At 36.4% G+C, this 24,752-nt stretch overlaps 1 protein-coding gene across 11 annotated transcripts in view; it reads right to left on the minus strand.

Moving 5' to 3' along the window:
* Tanc2 (tetratricopeptide repeat, ankyrin repeat and coiled-coil containing 2) overlaps positions 1-24,752 on the minus strand; it is a 304,530-nt gene that overhangs the window by 190,042 nt on the left and 89,736 nt on the right. For 6 of the 11 annotated variants that reach the window (XM_060386545.1, XM_060386544.1, XM_060386541.1 and 3 more), the window contains one exon: positions 17,461-17,643. In XM_060386545.1, coding sequence (XP_060242528.1) covers positions 17,461-17,643 — 183 coding nt within the window. Of the gene's footprint in view, positions 1-4,645; positions 5,527-17,460; positions 17,644-24,752 lie in introns of those variants that run through there. The other 5 variants (XM_060386550.1, XM_060386548.1, XM_060386546.1 and 2 more) reach the window with 2 other exon arrangements.

Below are 24,752 nucleotides of genomic sequence, written 5' to 3' on the forward strand. Positions count from 1 at the left end.
TTTGGTTGTGAATTTCTTAGATGCTTTCTTACCCATACCGCAGCCACTTTTATTCTCTGTTAAATGTACAAAATATGAATATCTGTAAAATCAGAATATCACTGCTAAGGGTTTGGACTAGAGCTCAGAAAAGTAACAGCAGAATCACTTTACAATAGATTCTTGGTCCTTTATGAATCTACATTCCTGACCCCTATGTAAATTTGAAAATTTCCCAAACGTCAACTTTTATAAAGATCATACCATCCTGGTTCCCCAGGATCTTTCATACTGAGCCTTAGGTATCTCGTTTGCCTTTTAACATATGCTTTACTTTTTGATAGGTATTTCTTAAAGTTCACTTCTTGACACCTTAAGAGCTGGTCCCAGAAATAAAGACGTTGGAATCCTGATCAATTATACCTAATTTGTATATACACACACACACACACACACACACGAAAAAGCTAGCATTCAATATGCTCACTGATATGACCAGGGGCCACATGTTCCTGTCACTATGATGGACCACACCCATACACTGTGAGCCCAAACAAGGCCTTCCTTCTTAAGTTGCTTTTGTCAAGTATCTTGTCACAGTACAAGTACCTACAACACTGTCCCTGTGTATAACTTCAAAATTTAACTTATTTAAGTGCTTAAAAACTACATTAACACTTTACCCAGCTATTTGGCCTAACTCAGCGTACATCTTCTTTTAAAATCACTTGTCTAATTCCATTTCTAGCACAGAGGCCACTGATACCCACCCCTGAACCTTGCCATCACTGATGGATCTTTTCCCGTCACCACCTTGCTTGTTTAAGATCTTTTCCTCTTGTACTCTCTGTGCGATCAGCTAAGTGTACCACTGCCACCAAAGGCAGCTATAGGACCTAGCTACAGGACCCTTTCATAAAAGGTCTACTCCAGAGAAACTGGTGCCATTATTATCTGGTATATTCTTGCTTCCAAGATTTTTCTGGTTACTTTGTCATTTTATTTATTGATCCGAACAATCAACATAAACTTTTCTCCAACTTAAAAATCACTTATCTGCCAGGTGTGGTGGTGCACACCTAAATTTAATTCCAGAACTCTGGAAGGCAGAGGCAGGTGGATCTTCCTGCCTCTGTGGGTTTGAGACCAGCATCATGAATTCCATGACAGCCAGGGCTATGCAGAGAGTCCCTGTCTCAAAAATATCAAGGAGAAAATGTACTCGTCTTCAGGATTTTAATGTAAAATTTCTCTTGGTGTGGTTATGGAGGTTGTGACTTTCCATTATCTCTGGCGTGGCAACATGAACACAGACTGCGTGGCACCTCAGTATCTGCTCCTCTGTTCTCGTAAATGACACAGCTTTCACGAGCCGGAGAGAGGCTTCTCCAGGCACTCCTGCCACATGGTCTTGTAGAGTTACACACAGAAACACAGGCTGGTTTTCAGGTAAGTGTTAGAGCTAGGAAACGGCTACAGGGGTGCGCGCCTTTACGGCACAACGGTGTAGGGGTTTAGAGACGGCGTCTTAGTTTTTCCACCACTCTTCTACTGCAACCCACGGAGCCCTTCCTCCACCACAGCGCGACTCAACTCTGAACCTCTACCTTCCTCTCTTTTGAATGGTGTGGACCTTCAAGTTCGAAGCAGATTGACTTGCATCTTACTTCTTGATTCTTACCATAAAGGTACAACAAAAATATGTTTGAGGTTTGTAAATGTAAAACTCCTGAAGAGTAGGGCTTATTTAAATATTTGAGGGGGAGATATTTTGATGATAAAATTAAAATAAATGCAGACTACTTTAGGAGGAAAAAACGTGAGACTTTCTAGGAATGTGCAGGTTTCTTTTTGTGTCTTTTTCTTCCTTCTGCTTTTTGTTTGTTTTTTGAAACAATTAACCCAAGCTGGCCTTCCACCTGCTATGTCAGCTGGGGATGACCGGATATGCCTACCTCCACATTCGGAGTGGTGACATCACAGCTGTGTGCGACCACCTGTAGTTTTGTGTGGTGTTGGGGACTGAATGCAGGGCCAGTTGCATCTTATGCCAACACTGTGATAAGCTACATCTTCAACCATGGTTTCACTTTAAAACTAGACCTCACAGCCCATTTGGTAAACATTCAGATTTCTCTGCCCTAAAGGAACTCTTACGGCAAGCACAAGCAGTAGCAATGTGGGCCAACAGAGTGAGGAGAAACAGGGAAATACCACTAAGTGAGGAATCATCTGTGCCAAGGAAACTTGGTACATTATAGAAACTATCTTACTTATTTTTGTTTTTAACTTTATTTTCTTTGCTTTTTGAGGCAAAAAAAAACAAAACAAAAAACAAAAAAACAAAAAACAAAAAACAGTCTAGGATAGCCCTGAGCTTAAGGTCTTTCTACCTCTAATTCCAAAGTTCTAGGATTATAGACATGCTTCACTGTACTTGGTTCATTACTCTTTGTTTTGTTTTATTTCGACATTGTGTCTCATGTAGTCTAGACTGGCTGCAAACTCAAGAGAGGCTGATCCTCCGGTCTTCACCATCCAAGTACTAGGGTTTCCAGTGTATGTATATCCAAGCCCAGCAATTTAAGGCCTATACTACTAAAATACCATTATTGCACTACTTTTATAGTAGAGGAACTGGAAAAATTTGCCTGCTCTAATTTAAAGCTTACCGTATAAAAAAACAGTAATGTAATATGGGGAGGAGGGTAAAAACTTTTATCAGTGAAATGTTATGACTTGTTCCCATGAGAAAAAATAAGCAGGGTAAGTAGGACTCACTCTTTTGTTTTAATCATCAACTTAAATTTTAGTTTTAGTATTTCTTAAAGTTTTTTATGATATTACCATATTCTTGGGTATTCAGAAGTACTATTGGCATGTTAGCTATTAAAGTTTTAGTCAATGAAACTCAAAGAACAAACTTAAGCCCTTTATCTATGGTTATTATATATTATTTATTTGGTATATTTATTACATTTCATACTAATTAAAGTAATACCTACTATTGACTAAGATTTTATTTATGTCACATAAACAATATAAAAAACTTTAAAAATATTTCAGAAAGTAAACTGCAACACAATGTCAAATCATTTTGAAACTGATGTTTAATTTTTTCATAGAACACTGTCACTTAAATCTGTAACTTGAATGTTCTTCACTTGAAAAGGCATGCCAAGGAATAATGTATGATATATTCCTTGGCATGCCTTTTCATCTTCATGTTTGTGTTTTATTCAAGGAATATTACCTGAAAATAATTAAACAATAAAAATCCTAACCTTACTAAAAAAGTACCTAAATAAGTCTTTGTTATCATTAATTAGAATTATGAGTTCAGAAATAATTCAATAAAGAGTCACATATATACAAACATACATTTTGTGAGTACAGACTAACTGCAAAGGAACATCGACTTATACATAATAGTTCAGCATATGTAAAAATTTAAATGTATTTTAACTTGTAAAACAATACTTAAAATACAAATATTCAATTAAGTGTAATTAATATAAAAATAAAAATTTAATAAAAACTAAAAAATACAAATATTCTATTGATTTAATGTTAATCACAGATGAGAAGCAAAATTATTTCATTAATGACACATTTAATTGTGAATGTAAATAACACTTTCTACTACCTTTTAATATAGTAATTCTTCACATTTAAATGTTTCTTAAACAATGAAGAGACTCATATACAGATTTACAGGTGAAAGTCTCAAACATGGAAAGAGCAGAATTCAGAAGTACAAACTATATTCATATCTAGTTATATAAATAAAAAGTACCAAGTCACATCTAACATATATTTCCTGAATAACATGCTTTAAAAAGGACTAACTCAAGAAACTGAAAGAATAAGTCCAGATCAAGTGCTTTTCTGTTTTGAGGTGGCTGATGATCAGCCTAAATATTCTAATTTTTAAAAATCCAGTTCCTGGTTTTAGGTTATTTCTAAATTACCATGGGTAGCTAAATAGCTAAAAAGAGAAAATTGAAAAGCACAAAATAAGCAGTCTACTATAAATTCAATTTATCTAAAATTAGTAATTACCAAATAATCAGAAAATGCAAATAAAATGGGGTAGAAATGTAACTTAGTTTAAATTCATCTGATAAAGCAGACCCAAATCAACATAACTAGCAAGTAAAACCATTTTTTAAAATCCCCATCTCCTCAAAAGATGCAAAAAATTCATTTATTTATAATCATTCCAGGTAAAGATAGGGCGGGTGTGATGTCCTAAGGAAGGCTGCCTTCCAAGTCTAGAATTCTGAATTTTTTCAAAAGGGAATTTACTGACGAGGCTGCTGCAATGGACAGGAGAGATCTATTCTGGGAACATGTCGCAAAAAAAAAGAACCCTGACCTTCACATTTACATATATAAGTTACAGTTTAAAATTGATTTCTTTATAATAAATATTTTTTTAAAGTAAGAGATTTTTAAAGGTTCACAAAATCATATATATATATATATATATATATATAGGAACAAATTAAAAATGAAACAAACGTACATGATAATTTCTTAATGGATTCTCTGCTAACTAAGTACCCAAGTCTCTTAGGCTGCATTTCTTTTCCCACAGATCTCAAAGCAGGCCTTATAGCTCAGAACGCATGGAACACACAAACACTCTGCTCATCATACTCACAGCCTTTACTCTTCCTTCCTCATCTGTCAACACTCTGCAGTTTGCTTCGTATTTCCAGGCTTATTCACTGGCCATGTTGTTGGTGCTGACACATTAGTAATGATCCACACTTTCATCTTCACCAACCAGCTCTTCTTACTGTCCAGACCTTACTATGCCTTACAGGTGATAGTTCTAGCAGATGTTGATTATGGTCCCAATGCACAAAAGATGCTCCCAAGGGGCTTAGAGCCCCTAGCAACATCACCTGCTTCTTTTTGTATCCACACAAGCAAGCACTGTTGTACTTGTTTTGAATATCTTAACGATTTCAAGATCTATTATACAGATGCGCTCTTTTCATTAGATTGCTTGACATGAAGTTATTTTTTCAGAATACTGCAGCAAATACAGATTGTATGATCCCATTTCAAAGAAATATTTTTTTTACAGGTTTTCTCTGTGGCGCAGTTTAGTTAACTCTTCTGCTAAAGAAAATTACTGGAGAACTGGTTCTGAGGTTTATAATGGCGCAGCGTTAACCAGAGTGAATGATTCACGGATGTTCTTAACATTCAGGAGTAACACGGAAGGCTAACAGTGCAGCCTAGGTCCAGAGCTGATGAATGGTGCAGTGCTGCTGTTGTCATAGCAACCGAGAGAAAGGGAGAAAAAAAAAGCAGCACCATAGAAGGAGCTGTGACATGGATTCTGGGAACAATTTATATTAAAAAGCTGTAAGCATCTCGTGTCTTAAAGCTACAAACTCCTCTGCTTCCTCTTTAGGTTTTCCTCTTGAATTTCTGACTCTGAGCTGTGTAAATACATATTACAAAATACAGCAACTAGGGAAATAGCACCAACAAAACCATTATAAGGCAACCAAAGGGATCAATACCAGCAAACTAATATATAAATCTGCAGTAGCTTTATAACATATGGGTTGGATTTTAAAATTAGATACTGATAAATAGCTATAATATAAAAATTACCTAGAATGTAAAATCAGCAGAAAAGCTGTCTTTGGATACTCAGATATATTCAGATTAAGTGTCTTTCATTTAGATGGTGTGCATTGGATATACCAAAACCTGCAGCAGCGTCTACAGGCTGACTCATTAAATAGCAGTGACACTGTCTTCAAAGAAATGCATGCTATGTATTCCTTCTATGTACAGTAAGGTTCAAGATACTGAGTTCACTAAAGATCCTTGTTGTCTTCATTCACAAAGAAATGTCTGTATCAACTGAAAGTGATACAGTTACTGTTCCACCCATGCTTCTGAAGGCCTCACTGTATTTATCCTAGAAAGAAACTTTTTCTGGTAGTTTTTCCTTGCCTCTCAAGAATCCAGAATTCCTTCCTCTCCAGTGGACTGTAGAATAGTTTCCAAAAGAACTTACGGGAGAAGAACTTAATAATGGTGTAGATATCTGTATTGTTGAAATAGTGTTTTCTTTGTGCCTTTTTGTTAAATGAAACATTTCAAGCAAAACAAACCCTGTGTATCTTGTCTTTTTCATATATCTCTACCATATCTGCATCCTTTGGCTCCTACCAAGCATAAACACAGTATTTTTTCAGAACTATTCTGAAATCTAGCTAATGCATGGATCACCTCAACTTGGTTTGAGGTGATATTTTGTGAGAAAAACTTGTTATTTGCCTCCAAGTATTAAACTGTTTATTTTCTAAAGTCACAACTAAGGAGAATTTTCCTCAAAAATAACCAGTGGGACACAATAATATTCAGTTTTTAAAGGCTTACTAGATAGAAGAGCTTAGACTATAGCAGTAAGACTTTCAAGTCAGACATGAATGTGCTCTTTTCACTTTACCATATAGCTTCTACTTCGGTAAAATAAGATTATCTGAAGCAGGTTCCTTAATTTACATGTTCGTTAGTACCATCATGCTGTGGGAACTGCTTTACTTTCTCACTGCTGCCATTTTCTGCGATATGCATGTCATGCCAGGTTATGTTTATTTACTTACCTTAAATAGTCCTTTAACTCTATTCTAAGGCCTCTCTACCTACTATAACATCAAATGAAATAGCCACTTAATATAATGTAAAATGTGTCAATTGTGTACACTATGATGATACCGAAAGTCTAATCTGATATAAAGGCTAAGTACATGGTATATCCCTACCCCCAGTACTATGGTGTATCCCTAATCATGAGTACTTAAAAGTCTGTCTGTCTGTCTATCTATCTATCTATCTATCTATCTATCTATCTATCTATCTATCTCATTCTCCCTTCTCTTTCCCCCTTCCCTCTCTCCCTCCTTTCTCCCGTCCCTGTCTCCCTCCTTTACCTTCAGGTATCAACTAACTAACTAACTTTTGGATACTGAATTTCATTATGTAGCCTGGGCTGGTACCAAACTCAGGACTATTCCCACATTAGCTCTTTTGAGTGCTGGAATTACATAACCCATCCCTGATTGGTTCCCTCAGATTCACAGGTTCTGCTCATGTCCTGTGACTCTCAACAATTATCTTTTGTTGAGCCAATTCTAATGCTGAAGGTTTCTTTTCAGGACTTCATAACTGTGATTTTCCTACCTTGCCCCTCCATCTCAGGTTCTAGGTGTCCCTAGCTTGACCTTTATTTGTCACAACTCTAAAAGAAAGATCAGTTCTATAATTTAGATTTTAGGTAGAAAAAAGAAGCTATGAGACAATGGCTGGTGATTTCAGGAGGAAAACAGATGATATAAATAAAAATGAAAAGTATGTTATTAGGCATATAGAAGAATCCAGAGAAATAAATATAGCCCCCCTACTAATTTTTAGATTTAGAGAAAAGAAAGGGATTCTAGGGATTAAGCTCAGGGTGCCATACATGCTTATTTATCACTGAGCTATATCACGCTCAGCTCTGATGAAAGAAGATTTATGGCCAGGAGTGATGGCGCATGCCTGTGATCCCAGCACTCGAGGAGGCAAAAGCAGATGAGTATCTGTGAGCTCGAGGCTTGCATGGTTTACAAAGCAAGTCCAGGACAGCCAGTATACACAGAAAAACCCTGTATTGAAAAGTCAAAAACAGGAAACAACCTAGGAACCTGCCACAGAGGGCCTCTGAAAGGCTCTGCCCTGCAGACTATCAAAGCAAACGCTGAGACTTATGGCCAACTGTTGGGCAGAGTGCATGGAATCTTATGTAAGAAGTGGGAAATAGTAAGATCTGGAAAGGACAGGAACTCCACAAGGAGAGCAACAGAATCAGAAAATTTGAACACAGGGGTCTTCCCAGAGACTCATACTCCAACCAAGTACCAGGCATGGAGATAACCTAGAACCCCTGCACAGAGGTAGCCCGGCAGTTTAGTGTCCAAGTGGGTTACATAGTAATGGGAAGAGGGACTGCCCCTGACATAACCTGATTGGCCTGCTCTTTGATCACCTCCCCGAGGGGGGAGCAGCCTTACCAGGCCACAGAAGAAGACAATGCAGCCACTCCTGACGTGAGCTGATAGACTAAGATCAGAAGGAAGGAGAGGAGGACTTCCCCTATCAGTAGACTTGGGGAGGGGCATGGCGTGAAGAAAGGGGAGGGAGGGTGAGACCGGGAGGGGAGGAGGAAGGGACTTATGGGGGGATACAAAGTGAATAAAGTGTAATTAATAAAATTTAAAAAGAAAGATCTGCACCCCCTAAAAAAAAAACAAAAGAAAAGCCAAAAACAAAACAACAAACAAAACGAAAGATTTGTGTCCAAAAAAAGAACACAGAAAGATTTTAAAAAGACAGAATCAAAGACAAAGAGTACAAAAACCCTCTAATTATACTGTTGAGTAAGAATAAAACCCCAACTGAAAAGAACTGTTTTTAAGATAACAAAGAAAAGACTGTGTTAGTAGTGGGCGTGGGGGAAGGGAAGCAGAAAAAACTGATCCATTGCACAAGAAAGATAATGATGCAGTAATTTGTTTATAAACTTGCATTCACAGTTCATCTTTTATGAAATAAACTGTCAATTAATTTCTTGATATAAATGCTATCTTGCTTGATCCACAAAATGCTGTATAAGGCAAAAAATAATAATAATTACAAAGAAGAAAACATTCAGAATAAACAAATGACTTGACCAGATTCCTATCCCTAAGTTGCAGAGACAGTCAGATATTCACCCCAAGAACACCTGACTCCAGAGTTTTCCCACAACAAACAACATTCTGCTTCAAGCACAGACAGAAAATGACTCAACTCTTGTATGAAGTTGAAAAATGGAAGTTAAGACGCTTATGCCAATTTTAACAACAACAAAAAAAACTATTTTGCATGCTCACATGATACACAGTATTACAAAAGATACACAAAGTCCATCACAACCACAACCCATGTCCCAGGCACACAAATACTTCTCTAGGACACCCATTCAGCACTAATAAGCATAGACTGGTACCATTCCTTTAACTGATCCTTGTGGCCATGGATCACGTTTCTAAGTTCGCAACTGACTTTTCTTCCTTTTTGTCTTTAAAGCTTCTCTTTCCCTTAAGCACCATGAGTACACTCAGTTTACCACAGCAGGCATGTTTCCATTGTAATGCTTCTTTTCCTCAAGTAAATTTAATCCTTAGAGGCTCTTTCTCTGACAATTGCTATAGTTTCAGATGGTCCTTCCAAGATTCAGGTATCAAAACTTAATGGCCAATGTGATAGTATTACGAGATAGTAGGGTCTTTAAGTGGTAATCTTGGCATAAGGGTCCTTCTTTTACAGGTGAAATTAGATCCTTTTTTTTAATTAAATTTTTATTTTTTATATATTAATCACAGTTTATTCACTTTGTATCCCAGCTGTAGCCCCCTCCCTCACTCCCTCCAAATCCCATCCACCCTCCCTCATCTCCTCCTATTCCCCTCTCCATGTCCACTGACAGGGGAGGTCCTCCTCCCCTTCGCTCTGACCCTAGTTTATCAGGTCTCATCAAGACTGGCTGCATTGTCCTCCTCTGTGACCCTCGCAGGGAGCGGGGTGTCAAAGAGCCATCCACTGAGTTCACTGAGTTTCCCTTACTAGGGAACCCACTTGGACACTGAGCTGCCATGGGCTACATCTGAGCAGGGGTTCTAGGTTCTATCCATGAATGATCCTTGGTTAGAGTATCAGTCTCAGAAAAGACCCGAGCCCAGATATTTTTGGTTCTGTTGCTCTCTTTGCAGAGTTCCTGACCTCTCCAGGTCCCACTATCTGCCCCTTCTTTCATAGGATTCCCTGTACTCTGCCCAAAGTTTGGGTAAGAGTCTCAGCATCTGCTTTGATATACTGCTGGGTAGAGTCTTTCAGAGGCCCTCTGTGGTAGGCTCCTGTTCTGTTTTCTCTTTTCTCCTTCTTCCAGTGTCTATCCTGTTTGTCTTTCTGAGTGAGGGTTGATCATCTTACCCAGGGACCTCCATCTTGCTTAGCTTCTTTATGTTTACAGATTTTAGTATGTTAATCCTATATTATAGGTCTAGTATCCACTTATAAGTGAGTATATACCATGATCAATACTTAAGACAAATTTCAGTGTAAAAAGCATTTTCCATACAGACTTCTACACTTAACTGAATGATTAACTGCACTGTTCAAATTCCCCATTTTAATTATCCACTGAGTTACTAATTTTGAGGCATGAAATCTACCTTCAATATAAAATCATCAATTTTTCTTTTTTATTGTTAACAATGTTTGCCATAGACAGTGTGTTCTTTTTTAAACATCTTTACAGAGATATAATTTACATACCATGTAATTCATCCCTCCACTGAAAATAGGCTTTATATATTTACAGGCTTGTAGAACTATCAACATAATCTATACTTACAATATCTTCATCATCCACAATTAATCTCACGCCCTCAGTACTAAGTGATTGTTAATTGTTCAGACCCTATTCATGACACTTCATAAACTAGAATTCCACAAATAATTATATTACCTGTTATGACTGGTTTCTTTTATTTAGAATGAATCTACATTGTTCAAATATAACTCTGACTATTCATAACATTTCATAAACTAGAATTTCACAAATATTTATATGACCTCTTAAGATTGGCTTATTTTATTTAGAATGAACTTACAAGGTTCATCCATGTTGCAGCACTGAAAAGTAAAAAATTTATTTATTTTTTGTCAAATAGAACATTCTCTTCCATTTATCAGCTAGTGAACATCCAAGCTATTTGCCTATAATGATCTTACCTCTATTCTGTTTGGTTCTGGTTTGCTTTAATAATGCTGACTCATGAAAACTGAAATTATTTATATTGAAGGAAGTAACAATTCCCTAACATTCTCTATTTTTAGTACTGGACTAAGAAAATAATCTCTGAAGGGCTAGAAATAGTTCCCATTCACTGTTTCTATCACTGAATTAGCCTTGGGGTTTATAACAGTCGAATCTTCACATTCCAAAGATCTTGAAAAGTCTTCATACATTTATTTTCTCATTTAATATAAAAGTGAGAGTGTAACAGTCATTAGTGATGGAAACTTACGACGACCATTCATGCCTGTTGCATTTTAAAATTCACTGCACTCAGCAGGGCTCATGCTTTAATCCAAGCAGCAGGGCGATAAAGGCAGAGGGTCAGGCATTTAATAAGCCGTAGCTACTACCCCGCAAGTTTTAGGTTAGCTTGGCTTACTTAAGTCTCTGACTGCTTCCCCACAAAAGGAGTCTGTAATTGGCTCCTTGAACATCAATGTTGTTTCTAAAATTCAAAGTGTGTACTCATATCCTATATTTATGATTATATTTAGTAAGTCAGACTATGGAGACTAATAACATATGTAGACTTTTTATATTTTCAAATTAGGTCTCTAATAATTTTCCTAGCATGCCTATGAGACAAAGCTACATTTCCATATTTACGCAACATAAAATGAGGAAACTAGCATTTAGTCAATACTCAGTATATGACAGATAGTAGGCTTAATAAATCATATTTAAAGTTCACATCAATTCTAATAAAATTTATATTCATACATCTTGAATTCTAATGTTCTCCAAAACTGTAAGGTAAATTGTCAATGAATAGATGTCATATAATATAGACTAATATAAAAGGAGCTTTGTAGTGATTCTTGCAGAGTATCTCTAAAATAAGTAAATGTTTCCATTTGATCCATCACAAAAACAATATTTTCTCTATAGCTAGTATTTCAGATGTCCACGCTTACCATATCAGATCACTTATTATGACTTACCATTTACACCACATTGCCTAATCTATTTGGTTGTAGAATCTGAAGATTAAACAATCAAGAAAGTGGAAGGACTTTGAAAGTTACCTGAAGGTTACCTTCTAAAATCTCAGAATACATACTTAATACAGATGATAGAAACTCCATTCTCAAATCCTAGGCACTTTAACAGCTGTAGCTAGCACCTTACTACCTACTCTAGTCAGATACCAACTTGTAAGGATTTTTTTTCTTTTTTTTTTTTAATTTTTTTTTTTAATCAGTTACATTTTATAACTTGTAAGGTTTACAGCTACTCCTCTACTTCTCACTGTTCTGTGAAGTACACAATGCTATTATCCTTATTTTTTTTTAACAAGCAAAAGAACTGAAGTACAGAGATTTTTAAAATGAATTTAAGCAAGATTACACAGCAAATCTGTTATATTCCACCTCATGAGGTTTTCAATTTCTCAGAGAGTGAAACTTACAAACATTAAAAAGGACATGAACTAAATTTATGTCATCACTCTGCCACTTTTGGGTAGTGGTTACATATCTCTACCATAACTCAATGCCTGTCTTTACACTTATGTACATATCAATTTATAACACACAGGGATTCAAATTATTGACAATTAGATTTTCATTTTTGCTATATTTACAACAATATATATGTATGTAAGCATACATTTTTAAACTCGTTTAAGTTTATTTTTAGGATTCAGAATAAAGTTGTTTGCATCAATGTTTATACATACTGGGATAGATAAAAAACATAAAGTAAATAGAAGTGAATCAGTGCACTCTTTAATATCTTTAAGAAATACCAAGTCTTTGTGATACAATTAAGACATCTTGGAAAGAGCAATAAATAAGAATCTGTCACTAATTAGGGTCAAGTGTGTCTCTGCACAGTCTTGCACATCTCTCCATTGCAATGCAATACATAACTAACTGAACAGGGGCTCCTGGTCAATGTTTAGCTCCTCCAGTTGTAACTCACTGCTTAAACCCTCTGGCCGCATTGTCTGTTGTCAGAATCAACAGAGAAGTAAGTGAGATATGGCAAATATGCCACTTCTCTAATGCTCAATTTTCTTACTGGTAAAAGACCACTTCCTAGTTGTATTATTTTTTGGCAAATTTTCAATTTAGCAAGCATTATCTCTCTGTAATTTCGTTTACTTATTTGTGAAATGAAGATATTTGTGAAAATATATTAGTGAAGGGTGCTACATAGAAGATATTCAAGTGGACATTTCTTTCACTTCTTTCATTATTAACTAAAAATATTATTTCAAAATACATAAAATTTGTTTGTTGATTGACTGGATCTCTCAGTGTCGTCCAAGCTGGCCTAGAACTGGCAACATAGCCTAGGCTGGTCGTAACTCATTCATGATCCTGCCTCAACTTCCTTAGTGCTGGGATTATGTGTATAATCCCCTATACTCAGTTTCTCAAAAGCATAGTTTTAAAGTTCCAACTGTCACCTAATGCTAAAAACAGTCTTCAGAAAAGTCTCACCTAAGATTTACCAAACATGGTTTTAAGTAATAAGCAATGTATCCCAATAAAAACACAACTGCATCCCCGTTTTATAGAATAATAGAGATGGAATGACTAAATCAGACTTGGAATACAAATTTAAGCAGTCTTACCACTGAGCCTGTGTCTCAGCCTTTTTGCTGTATTAACTCTCATTTGTACTGAATGGAGGAATTCATCTATATGTTTAAAAACTACTTTCCAGCTCTAAGTCAATAGTGTCCTTTAAAGCAACTTTTTAAATTCTCACTTTTTACAAACAAGTCAAAATACTGAAAAATGAACTTATTTCTGCAAACAGGTCTTCACATATATCTGTGCTAACTGACTAACATAAAAATATGTTGACCTGATAGGCTAGGGTCAGAAAGAAGAGGAGGAAGTCCTTCCCTATCAGTGGACTAGGAGGTGGGCATAGGGGGAGAAAAGGGAGGGAGGGAAGGACTGGGAGGAGATGCGGAAGGGGGCTGCAGCTCAGACACAAAGTGAATTATTATAATTAATTGTTGTAATAAATAATAAATAAAATAAATATGCTGAATACAAAAACTGCCCAACAACAACCCGAAAAGGTTACTCCTCTGTAATATCTTACAATGATAAGTACTCATTCTTTTAAAAATATTTATTTATTTTTTGTAGATGTGTGCTCTATCTGCATGTGCACCTACATGTCAGAAGAACGCATCAGATCCCTGCATAGATGGTTGTGAGCCACCATGTGGTTGCTGGGTATTGAACTCAGGACCTCTGGAAGAGCAGATAGTGCTCTTAACCACTGAGCCATCTCTCCAGCCCCTAAAAGTACTCATCTTATTTGAAACTGAGAATTATTTAAAGATTAGGAAAACATGAAGAAGGTTAATGAAGAGGGCTGATGAGACAGCTCAGAGGGTAAAGGCATCTGCTGCCAAGCCCGAGATGACCTGAGTTCAATCCTCGGAACTCACATAATACGGAGAGGAAACCTACTCCTGCAAGGTTAATGGCCACAGAATCCTCTATCATTCACACTCTACTTGCCAACAAGATACAACTAAAAGTTGAAGCAGACTGTATTACTTCCCATCCCACCTCTGCTTATGACCTTTACAATCAAAGTAGGCCCCTTACCAAGCATAAAATTTATGACCCTTGCCTGCCTCTTTGATTCATTTTCTATTCACCTGTCCTCTGACATTCTCTGTTAAACAACATGTGACCTCTTTATAGTTTCTGAATATGGCAAACTCATTTCTGTCTTAGGACTTTTTGTATAGTTCTTTTTGCCTAGGGGGCTCAATTCCAGATCTTCCCATGGTTCTTCCCCTAAACCCTGCTCCTTCTTTTTCTTCCTCTTGCATTATTCCATAGAAAGAAATTCCATTTCTACCCCAATTTCCCTATTCCATTCCCTACTTCATACCTGCATAGTACTTCTTACTATCTAAAATTATTTACTTATTGGTTATATTCCTACCCCCTTTAAACTACACTGTAGACTGGCTACATAGACCTGGAACTGTGCAAATCAGGCTGGCCTCGAATGCACAGAGATCTGTCTGCCTCTGCTTTCTAGATGCTGGGATTGAAGGTTGTTTGTATTACCATATCCAGTGGTTATATATTTCTTATCAATATCCCTCACAATTGAAATAAAAAAACCTTGAAGCAAGAACTTGTGTTTTTCACTGCTATGTTTTACCTAGAGTAGTACCTAGAATACAGTCCTAAATAATTTGTTGAATAACTGAGCCATATATACATCTATGTATGTATATATGTACATTTATATACATATATATTAATACTTGGAAGTATTACTTATATTTGGCATAGAAATAGATACATTAAGTATAGCCCTAATACTTAAGTATAGTTAAGTATTAACTTAAGTTAATAGTTAAGTATAGCCCTAATGACCTTATAAAATTTCTATCCCTAGAGGGTATTTCTTTATTACCTGTAGTTTCTTCTTTTAACTTTCCCTTTATTTATTTCTTTATTAAAAAAAAAACATAATTATGAAAAGGGTAAATGATAAGCAATCTTTAAAAGAGATCAAGAGTCTCTTAAATTTTGAAATAATTTCATTCATTCCATGTTAAATAGAAAAGTTTATCATCGGCCTTACTTGGGGGAAAATGTCCGAAGAAACATTTTCATGGGGAGGGGGTGTTCTTCAAGGAAATGTATTTCCTTCATTTACAAGTTTTATAATGCATTCTCAATCTTTAATTCTTAGGGCTTTTTTTTTTTTTTTTTTTTACATTTTTCAGTAAGCAAAACTGCGAGAAATTAAATACTATGCTTTTAAAACTTGGTGGTTCATACATGGGATTATTCAACTAACCCCTTCTTTTGCACTACGAAACCACCTCTGAAATAGTAAGTTACTAACTTTGTTAATACATGTATTTATGTTTTAACAAAGATGGATTATTTCGACTGAAACTGAAATTGGTATAAGCCAATAGGGCAGGTTCTGCAAAACCCCAGACAAGCCAGCTTTCTTCATGGAAATGGGAACTTTCGTGTTTTTTCCAAGGGGTATGAGAAAATGGAGCAAAGATAGCAGCTAGCAGATTTTGAATTTTGTGTTTTTAAGTAATGACACCTTTAACTACAAAAATGAGAGTATTTCTTTTTTTATTTTTAAGAGAAACTAGAATATTTTTTATTACTAAGGTTTAAATTCTAGGGATAATCAAGGATTCAATTCAGATCTTTAAAAACAAACTTAAAAAAATAAATATTAATTGAGCTTCTTGATCCCTCTCCCAGAACACAGAGGAAAGACCCAGTAGAATTTCATTTCAAACAGTTAATGAATTCTCTTAACCAAGTAATAATTATAGGAAAGCTCCTACTTCGTGGAGATCCTGACAAGCTCCCACTGACACATCAGTTGCTCACTGTGAGTGTTCTCTGGGTTTGGAATAACTTCTCTTATCCTCCTCTCCTTCTAATGGCCCGAGTCAATATTTTGACTCAGTTTAGTGACTTGAAAATGTCTAATATACAATGATCAATATAAAGAAAGAGGTCAAACTTACACCTTATAAAACTATAGAATAATGAAATACTGTTATTTTGGTGAAAATTAATAAACATTAAGTGGTTTTTTCTATTTAAAAGAGTTAAAAAGTCTCATTTTACCCTCTTCCTCTTATATTCTTTTGAACTGTCATGACAACTAACTCTTCCTACTACTTAGCTCAATACGAGGCACAGAAGAAGCAATCAATATGCCCTTAATTTCATGCCTTTATGCACTCAGAATCCGTCAATACCAATCAACTGAAAGATAGCTACAGTATGCTGACTAAAATGCCACAATAAAAATCCATCATTTTGTGGAATTAATATATGCTAATAAAGATGTTTGTCTTGCTTTGAGAACATACCAATAATGTCAGAAGACTCTAACATTGTGACTCATATTTTCACGTGGAAATATTCTTCAGTTACGTCTTATAATTTTTTCCCCTGAAAATGTTGAGGTTAAAAGTCCATTTGACAAACAAAGACCTACTTTTAAAGCTAACATGAACTGAATGAGTAATACAGATTTTGAGATATATTTAAAGTCAGTGTAATAACAATTTATGAATCACAGTAAATATTTCAAGAAGTTGTAAAGTTCTATGAAGGAGAAACATCTAAGTCAGATTTGAACAACTAAGAGATAAAATCTACAAATCTACAAATCATGATTTCAAACAAAAACGTGGCTAATGTCTGTACATTTGCTGAACTATCAAGCTCTACTCCAACTAAAATCACAATGTCCCCATCTGTTAATGGGACAGGAACAAGCTAATAAAGAAAGTCAGAACAACAGTGTATTCTAGCAAAACTAAGAACTTCCTAAAAACCTAGAAAAATATGTCCACAACAGATGGGTCACTTAGAAATGAATACATCAATCTTTCAAAGAGAATTCTGTTCTAATTCTCCGGTTTCAGTCAATAGGATCTCCACTTTCTAAGAGTCTTATGGCACTAGGAAGGCCAAGGAGAGGAAATCTGAAGATGCATACACCTCTGATGTGACCTAAAGTCTCATGCTGTCAGGTTTCCTGTCAAACATACTAAATTCAGGTAAATTCCTTACCAGTTAACTTCTTCACGGGTTGGAGCCGAACACTGATAGACTGATGTGTGAGTAAGGGGGAGGATGGAAGAGAGCGAGACACGCCCTCCATAATCCGAATGTGCTGCATACCTTCAGTCACTGGAAGCGATGGGACAGCGTAGTCTGGCTCAAAAGCACAATCGCTTTCTGTGGAGATGCCGCCTGTTAACAGGGAAGAAGAGCACAAAAGAGATGATGAGAAGAGAGTTCCTTCTCTACTAACATCTATCTTCTAGGATGCATCAGAACAGTGTGTAACACACACACACACACACACACACACTCACGTATTTGTATATTTACTGGGAGGAAAAGAGGAAAGGAAAAAGGTAAGGGATAAAGGAAAAGAGAAAAAAGGATAAAGAAAAAAGACAGGGAGGGACTGGATCTTACAAGCATATCTCCCATAAAACTAAATAAAGACAATAGCAGATTGCCAGGACCACAAAAACAAACAAATCTTAGAGAAGATATCATGAAAGGTCTTAAATTATTTACAAAATTAGCATATATAAAATAAAAATTTACATACATAGTATCTGGCCGTTAATAACAGTAACACATATACATTGAACAAGATGAATCAGAAAAGTCATATAAGCTGAGGATATAAGTCGTGGGCAGTATGTTTGTCTCACATGCTCAAGGCCCTAGGTTCAATCTTTAATAATGAATAAATAAGTAAATAAAGAAACAAATGGAGAGAGAAAGAGAAGATCAAGAGGGGAAAAGGCCCAATAAACCAGAAATAATCTGACAGAAAATACAATGTTTTGCTCAACAAGGTAAAAAAAGGTGGGCCTTTTTTTTTTCAAAGGTTTATTTACTTCTTATTTATACAGTATTCTGCCTGCTTGTATGCCTACATGTCAGAAGAGAGCACCAGATCTCATTAGAGATGGTTATAAGCCACAGTGTGGTTGCTGGGAATCAAACTCAGGACTTCCAGAAGAGCAGCCAATGAATGCTCTTAAGCTCTGAGCCTCTGTCCAGCCTCTCAATAATGTACAACATTTAAAGAAGTATGATTAATATGTTAAGAAACTAAAAGGTTAGAATTTTAGAGTATTAAAAAGCTAAACTTTAGATGAATTTGAAGATAGATTTACACAGAACATATAGCTGAAAATCTGAAAGACATGTTGGAAAATATTTAGAATGATAACTAGAGAGCCAAAAGAACAGAAGCATAGGCCGATGAGAGAGCTCAGCAAGTACAGGCACTTGACACTAAGCCCGTCTACCTGAGCTCAGTTCCCCGGAACGGGAAGAACAGAACCAACTCCTGCAAGTTAGCCTCTGACCACCAAATGTGCGCAGACAGACAGACAGACAGACAGACACACACACACATACACACACACACAAAATAATTTTTTAAAGAGTAATTTTACAAGAATGGAAATGTATTCTTCAATAAATGGTACCAAAAGCACAAACATGAGAAAAATGAATAAACTGGATTTTACTTAACAAAACAAAACACCTTGAGTATCAATACATGTTATTAAAAGAATGAAAATACAACTCCCAGAATGGGAAAATATTTTTGATATGCACTTAGCCTCTAGAATACATAAATAATAACTCTTACAACTCTACAACAAAAAGTCGCACACAAACAATTAAAAATGGTGCAAAGGACTTGAGCAGGTATTCATACAAGGACTTATAAATGGCTCCTCTGTATTTATAAAGATGCTGAACAATCTTTCTATAAAAGTAAATCAGAGTCAAATGAGATCTGTCTTTATAGACACTAAGATAGATGTCGCTTTTTTGGTTTTTTTTAATATTATTATTATTATTATTAATTACTATTTACAATGTATTTGCTTTGTATCCTGGTTGTTTCCCCTCCCTCATCTCCTCCCAATCCCACCCTCTATCACTCTTCCTCCCCTATCCCTCTTCCATAGTCCACTGAGAGGGGAAGTCCTCCTCCCCTACTGTTTGACCCTAGCCTATCAAGACCCATCAGGACTATCTGGATCCTCTTCCTCTGTGGACTGGCTAGCTCACCCCACTAGGGAGAAATGATCAAGGAGCAAGCAACGAAGTTCACGTCAGAGACTGTCTCTTTGCCCTTACTAGTGGACTCACTTGGAGACCGAGCTGTCTATGGGCTACATCTGAGCAAGGGGTCTAGCTCCTCTATGCACCGTCTGTTCAAATATGTGCACAGCAGTTTTATTTTTTTAATTCTTTATTTTCTTCTTCACAATTTATTCATCATATATCCCGATTGAAGCCCCCTCCCTCAACTCCCCCCGGTCCCACCTCCCCTCCTTCTTTCCTCTATCCCCTTCCCCTACTCCAGCGAAAGGGGAAGTTCTCCACTACTGCCATCTGCCTATAGCTTGTTAAGTCTCATCAGGACTGCTTGGATCCTCTTCCTCCATGGCCTCATAAGGCCGCGAACAACAACAAAAAAGAATAAAAGAATTCTTTAAAGATTATCCAGTGAGATATCTTGGTAGATAAGAATGTTTTTTATCAAGCATGGCAACCTGAGCTCAATTCCCAGAACCCACATAGTGAAAAGAGAAAACTCACTCCTGTAAGTTGTCCTCTGATCTTCTGTGCGTTTTAGGGTATGTGAATTGTATGTGTATGTTATGATATAAAGAACAATACAGATATTTACCTCCTACCACATATTTTTCAGTCCAGAAGCCTAGAAACCATTGTTAATTTCTTCCTTTACCAACCCTCTGCAACATACTTCTGAAGATTACCAATCCAAATGAACTCAAGACAATTGGTAAACATATAAAAAAATTAAATCTCCCTATGATGGCAGGAGTAAAAAAATGCTGAAACTACTGTGTAAAATTGGTGGCTCATCAAAAAGTTAAACACAGCCACTATATGACTCAATTCTTTCTTTCAGGAATATAGCATAAAGCACTAAAAACAGGTTTACAACTAAAACTTGGACATGAATGTTTGTAGTAGCATTATTCACAACAGCCAAAAAGTAGAAGCAATCCAAATGTCATAAACTGATAAATGTGATATATATGTATCCATATAATATTTCACAGAAACGAACTATTATTTAGCTATCAAAGGGATGATGTCCTAACATATGACATACAGTCAAAAAAGCCTTGAAAACATGATGATGAGTGAAAGAAGTCACAAAAAGCCACGTACTATATGATTCTGCTTATGTGAGATGCACTGGAGAGATGAATCAAGGAAGACAAAAAGTAGACTGTGGTTTCCAGAGCATCCCAGGAAAAGAGAAGGGACAGTTGCTCAACAGGCCTGGTGTCTCCTTTGGGGATGATGAATGAGAGAGCAGTGATGTTTGTATAGCACAGTAAATGTGTTAAGAGCCACTAAATAATACAGACACTTGGAAATGGTGAGGCTTATGGTATATGAATTGTAGTTCAATGAAGAATGACACACTTTTTTTTCAGTTCATAAGCCTAGAAATCGCCAATTTCTACCCTTACCAATCTTTTCAACACATGACTAACAGTTCTGCAGATTACCAATCCAAAATATATTTTAAAATGCATGTTCTGCCTGCTCTCATACCACTACCTTAGTCCTGACCATTACTAACATGCCACCAATATTCAGGAGGCAGAAATATAGAATTTATTACTTATTCTCCAGAAATTTTATTAGGATATTAAAACTTTATTTTCTGATCACTGTGTGTTCTATTTTCCCTTTCCTGCCTTTGCCTAATCAATAAAATCTGTATCTCCTAGACCTATTTTTTTTTCAATTCTCTTTTTGTAACATTAGGTTTCTAATCATTGGTCTTTTATGAACATATCTGAAATTGATTTACACAAAATTATATTATTTTACAGATTTGTAAGCAAAGAGCTATCCCATTGGAGTAATTTTCAAACTAATGAATTCTTCAGTGATCAAATCAGCACTAGATTTTTTTTTTTTATAAAGGAATATATCCAAAATGCTGTGTTTATTTTAGTGAAGTACCAGTTCTCACAATGTTCCACTGCTTTAAATGAGCTGATAATTTTAGGATCTGATCATTCTCCTTAAGGAATCATGGTGTAATTAGTCCAGTTTGGCTGTCCTACTTCATTTCTCTGCTTAGAAACATTTTCTTTTTATCTTCTTTGTCCTATAAAGTTATGCTTGAACTCATTGATGCTCAAACAAAATCTAAAAATGTATGCTTCAAGTAAAATATTGGTGAATATTAACAGAATTTGGCTGCATAGGGGCTTTTCTTTGATAACCAGCAATCTCAGAGCTTCAGGAGAAAACAAACTTACTTCTTCTTATGAATCTGCCATTTGACTGTAGATCAGATGCTGGATGTTGAGCTCTATAGCACTAGGCTAGTCACCAGATATCAGGTTCAGTACCCATCAACATGTCACTGATGTGGGCAAGTCACTCAAGTGCAAGTGAAAACATGGCATGCTACAGAAAGAAACAGAGTGGGACTGAGTCGTGTGTGCATACACACGGAGGCTGGAACAGGCAGGCAAAGTCAGAGCGCACTGAGTCATTTGGTGCCCCACCTTTGTACTAAGGCAAGGAAACGGGGGTAGTTACAGGGAAAAGCAGACTGCTTTGGTTTGACTCTCTTCTGCACTTGGGGGCCTGGTGGACATTTGGTTCAAATACAACTATATTCAGGCATTTCCCACTCCAGGTGTCATAGTCGCAGAAGGTCTCTAGTACAAGGGAGCACTCAATCAAGTGGTTCACAGGCTCATAGTGAGAGCAACCTGAAAACAGTTTTTTGTTTTGTTTTTGTTTTTTCACTTTTTAAAAAAAGACTGCGCTGCCATGGGCTACATCTGTGCAGAGATTCTAGGGGTTCTAGGTTATCTCCATGTATGGTCCTTGGTTGGAGTATCAGTCTCAGAAAAGACCCCTGTGCCCAGAATTTTTTGATCTGTTGCTCTCCTTGTGGAGCTCCTTTCCCCTCCAGGTCTTCCTATCTCCCCCTTCTTTCATAAGATTCCCTGCACTGAAAGTGATTCTTATACCAGCTGTGTTGCTGGGCTCACATACGCAGAACAACTGACAAGCATTCAACCTATGAGAGGTCTTAGCAACTAACAAGCTCCAAATGGAAATGCAGGGTGAGGCTCAGTCTGCAAACTGCCATTTCTGGTCTAACCTGTTCAGAAGACAGAAACCAAGCCACTATCCTGTAGTCACCTCCTTGGTGAGAGAACAGCAAAATGTCTCCATTATCTACATCTGTTTGACTGTTAGATCTTTATTTAGATTGTTTTGCTTTGCTGACTAATTGCGCTAATATTGATTCCACAAACTATTATCTCTCATATTTTTATCCCACAGTCTTTTCTATTTTGCCTTTTCTCTCCTTTTTCCCTTTCTCTATCCCTTAGTTTTGTATCACTAATATTTGTTAATACTTTTAGCTTTGGTAACTTTTCCTTAAATATGCTTAAATATGAAATGGTTCCCACAAGGTCGTGTGTTAAAATCCTGATAGCTCTCTATTTGAAGGCTATTCTGGAAATTCCAAGAGATAGGGCCTACGTGAAGTAAGTACATAATTGAGGTCCCTGGCCCTTCCCCTCCCCCTTCTCTGCCTCCTGACTGTAATGAAATGCTTAACTCTCCTTTGTCACAGCCGATCACTGACACAACATTCTGCTCTACAACACAAACAGAAAAATGGAGCCAAGTCACCACTGACTCATTTCACTAAAACATGAGCCAAAATAAATCCTTCAGGACTTAAAATGTTTCTGTCTGAAAACTGGTCACAGCTCTACAAAAGTAATACAATACCTAATATAGGTACTAATGTATGAACTCCAATGTAATATCTTGGTCCTTTCTTTTCTACCCTATTGGGGAAATAGTTGTTTATCCAGTTAACTATATTAAGTATCTGGTTTGTTTTGAGTTGTTTTACCTGCAATCTGATTTCTCTCCTGAGGTGACAGAAGAGGTTACTTACCAAGACACTTATGAAAACTGGAGGATACATTCATTCCAAAAGACACAGCTATCACTAAGTAGAAATGCAACAAAATGTCCCTTCTTCAGAAGTTCACAGTAACCAAATCTAAACACATGAAAATGTTTAAAACACCAAAGAATTTAAAAGTCTAGTTTTTTAAGTGATCAGTGACCTCAAAGAAGAGATGACTAGCTAGATGAATGAAACAAAGAAGTCAATTTAAAATTGGGATGAGAAATTCACCGATGAGATAAGAGATCCTAGGGGGAGAAAATCCTGGAAAATCTTCGAAAGAAAGGAGGAAGGAGATGACTTTGTTTAAGGAGGAAAGGAGATGACTTTGAGACTGGGTCTTACTGTGTAGTAGCCCTAGCTGTCCTGGAACACACTTTATAGATTAGAGTGGCCTTCAACTCATGGAGATCTGCCTGGCTCTGCCTCCCAAGTGCTTGGATTAGACACAAAAAGCTTAATTAATAAAAAATTTAAAAATCAATGAAAAGTAGCACCAAAAGAATATTCAAGACTGAAGACAAGGTTGAGAAATTACTACATTTAAATGGCAGAAGAAGAAGAAAACAACAAGATACACAATCTATAAATGTGACTCATACTTTCAGGAACTCTGGGTCAAGAGACCAAACCTAAGAAAAAAAAATCAGTGAAATCATACTAAAAAAATTCTGAAATCCAAGAAGATATAAATCTTCAAGTAGAGAAGATTTAAGACCCAAATGGACACAACCAGAAAAGAATCTGTGTAACATGATAGTTAAAATGCCAGCAAGTCAAAACAAAGAAAGAATACTGAAAGTTTCAAAAGTAACTCCATACTGCTTACAAAGACAAACACACCAGAATTTATCAGCTCTCTCAGCAAAAATACTAAAACCAAGACAATGTGGAATGGTCTAACATTAAAAAACATTAGCAGACAAACATGTGCAGTGATGCTGTCTTGTCCCACAAGCACGGTTTCACTGCAGATACCCACTATCTCTGCTCTTTATTATCTTTCTGCACCCTTATCTTCAAGTATCCCCAAGTCTTGGATGGATGGAGTATGACACAGCTATACTATTTAAAGGTGAGCAATCCACAATGACCAATTATGAGTCTTTGTATTAATCACAATCTATTATAAAAGAAGTTTCTTTGATGAGGGTTGAGAGATGAACTATAGTCTATAAGTATAAAGATAGTAACTGCTGGGCCTTTCTATACATATATAGATAGTAACTGAACACCTTTAATACCAGCCCTTTGAAGGCAGATACCGGTGAGTTCAAACCTACATAGCAGGTTTCAGGACAGACAGAAC

This window comes from Meriones unguiculatus, chromosome 7 (genome assembly GCF_030254825.1).
Source record: "Meriones unguiculatus strain TT.TT164.6M chromosome 7, Bangor_MerUng_6.1, whole genome shotgun sequence".
Lineage (NCBI taxonomy): Eukaryota > Metazoa > Chordata > Mammalia > Rodentia > Muridae > Meriones > Meriones unguiculatus.